The sequence below is a fragment of the Peromyscus californicus genome, unplaced genomic scaffold (assembly GCF_007827085.1).
Source record: "Peromyscus californicus insignis strain IS unplaced genomic scaffold, ASM782708v3 Scaffold_7__1_contigs__length_154581171, whole genome shotgun sequence".
Lineage (NCBI taxonomy): Eukaryota > Metazoa > Chordata > Mammalia > Rodentia > Cricetidae > Peromyscus > Peromyscus californicus.
Genome location: NW_026294595.1, coordinates 63,259,745 through 63,262,067, shown reverse-complemented (window position 1 = coordinate 63,262,067; position 2,323 = coordinate 63,259,745). Strand labels below are relative to the sequence as shown.

Below are 2,323 nucleotides of genomic sequence, written 5' to 3'. Positions count from 1 at the left end.
TTGTACTCCTATTAAAAAGTAAAATTTATTTGTAATCATAGTTAATTAACATTATTAAGAAATAATTAATCCTGAATTAAGTTTGCTTTATATCTTTGTTCACAATATGTGCAAAATTTCAAACACTCAATAAAAATTAGGAGCACAGAATCATAATTAGACCCTTGGCTCAAAATCTTTTTAAGTACATAGACCCAATTGTATAAAATTATCTTAATTTTTTGATATTTTTCATATTATTTAACTATTCTAAAATAAATAGGAAATAGTGGTTTATACAATCTAATATTTTTTAACTAAAGTAATTAATTCATAATAGTACCAGTTTCTTTAACATCGTGAAGTATGCTAACCAATATGAGATCATACTCAAATGAGGTTTTATCTGTCTCCATTTGGTAGGTTAAATTTCTTGCAGCCACATATCATATTGTTCAAGAGAAAATGCAATTAGAAAAAGACTTTTAAATGCATATACAGGAAAATCTTTTTCAAATCACACAGGCTAAATATTGTGTTTAATTTCTCCAGATTTTAGGACCACTAACTATGAATGTCTGGAATCACACAAATGAGCCTAACTTCATGCTTATGGGACTGACAGATTCCAAGGAGATCCAGCTGGTCCTCTCTGTGATTTTTCTCCTTATATACATGGTCACTGTCCTGGGGAACATAGGCATGATGCTGATCATTCATCTGGATGCCCAGCTTCACACTCCAATGTATTTCTTCCTCACCCACCTGTCATTCCTTGACCTCAGTTACTCAACTGTCATCACACCTAAAACCTTAGAGAACCTGATGACTTCCGTAAAGAACATTTCCTTCATGGGCTGCTTCATCCAATTGTACTTTTTTGTCCTCTTGGCAGCTGCTGAATGCTTTATCCTCTCCTCAATGGCCTATGACCGCTATGTAGCTATCTGCAATCCCCTCCACTATCCAGTTATTATGTCAACAAGGCGCTCCCATGCTCTCATCACTGTCTCCTATATGATTGGAGCTATGGACTCCTCTATAACCGTCTTTTGCTTAAGCACACTGAATTTCTGCAACTCTAAGGTAATTCACCATTTCTTTTGTGACACATTCCCAATTTTAGCCCTGTCCTGCAGCGATACCTATGACACTGAAGTCACTATATTCATTGTAGCTAGTTCTACTCTACTCCTGTCTCTTATCACAATATCCTCATCCTATGTGTCCATTCTCTCGACAGTTTTGAAGATAAATTCTTCTTCAGGTAAGCACAAAGCCTTTTCCACTTGTGCCTCTCACCTCCTTGGAGTCACTGTCTTTTATGGGACTCTGATCTTCACTTATATGAAGCCAAGTAAATCTTACTCCTTGGGAAAGGATCAAGTGGCTTCTGTTTTCTACACCATTGTGATCCCCATGCTGAACCCACTCATTTATAGTCTCAGAAACAAAGAAGTGAAAAGTGCTGTCATTAGAGTAGTGAAAAAGAGAGAGGGCACCCAGAGATTAAAATAAAAGTGTTGCTCGATATTTAAAAACTTTTCTTTTCCCACTGAGCACTTCTTTACCTTCTCTCTCTGCATGAACCTGACAGCTTTCTTTCATCTTCCTAATTTTGTGGAGCTTCCCTTCCATGACCAAAGTTTGGGAATTTCTCAGAATGTGACTTTAAAAGTCTGTGTCATTACTGAAAGCCAGGACACGCATATTAAACTAAATATTTGTGATTATCAGGGCTAATAGCATGCAATGTCAGAAAATATACTTGTAATTCTTAAGCTTATATAGTAGTCAATATATTATTAAATTTAAAATATCTGTGTTAGGGAACATAACATTGACACAATAATAATGTCAAAAGTCATTCTCTTTGTAATATGAAAGAGTTTATTATAGGTCCTATCCATAGTAAGTGAGCGAAATTTTAAGTCTCATTTTCCTTTGTTGCACAAAATAAATAATTCCATGTCCATTTGATAACAAAATGGATATAACACATTGAAGAAAATGAAAACCTCTGCTTATTATATTTTAAAGACATTGGTAAATTTCATTCATAGTATGTTTGAAGAACATTCACAGATATTTAACCAGTTTTTCAGTTAATTTTATTACAATTATGCAATAGCTAGAAATAAAATCAATAGTTCTGAAATTTGGATTTGAGTTAAATTATTGAAGTAAAATTAAACAACAAGGAACTAGTATACTGCAATATTGGTGACAATGTAGAAAATAAACTTATTCACAAAAAGAAGCACTGTGATAATTACTAAAATGTATTTCCCTATTCTTATCAATCAACAATTTGATTGTACATCTATATATGTATAACATAACA

At 33.4% G+C, this 2,323-nt stretch overlaps 1 protein-coding gene across 1 annotated transcript; it reads left to right on the top strand.

Moving 5' to 3' along the window:
• Window positions 1-549: 549 nt before the first annotated feature.
• Window positions 550-1,497, top strand: LOC128102324 (olfactory receptor 8H1-like). Its single transcript, XM_052725969.1, has one exon. It carries the CDS (start codon window positions 550-552, stop codon window positions 1,495-1,497), a length of 948 nt encoding a protein of 315 aa, XP_052581929.1.
• Window positions 1,498-2,323: the final 826 nt, after the last annotated feature.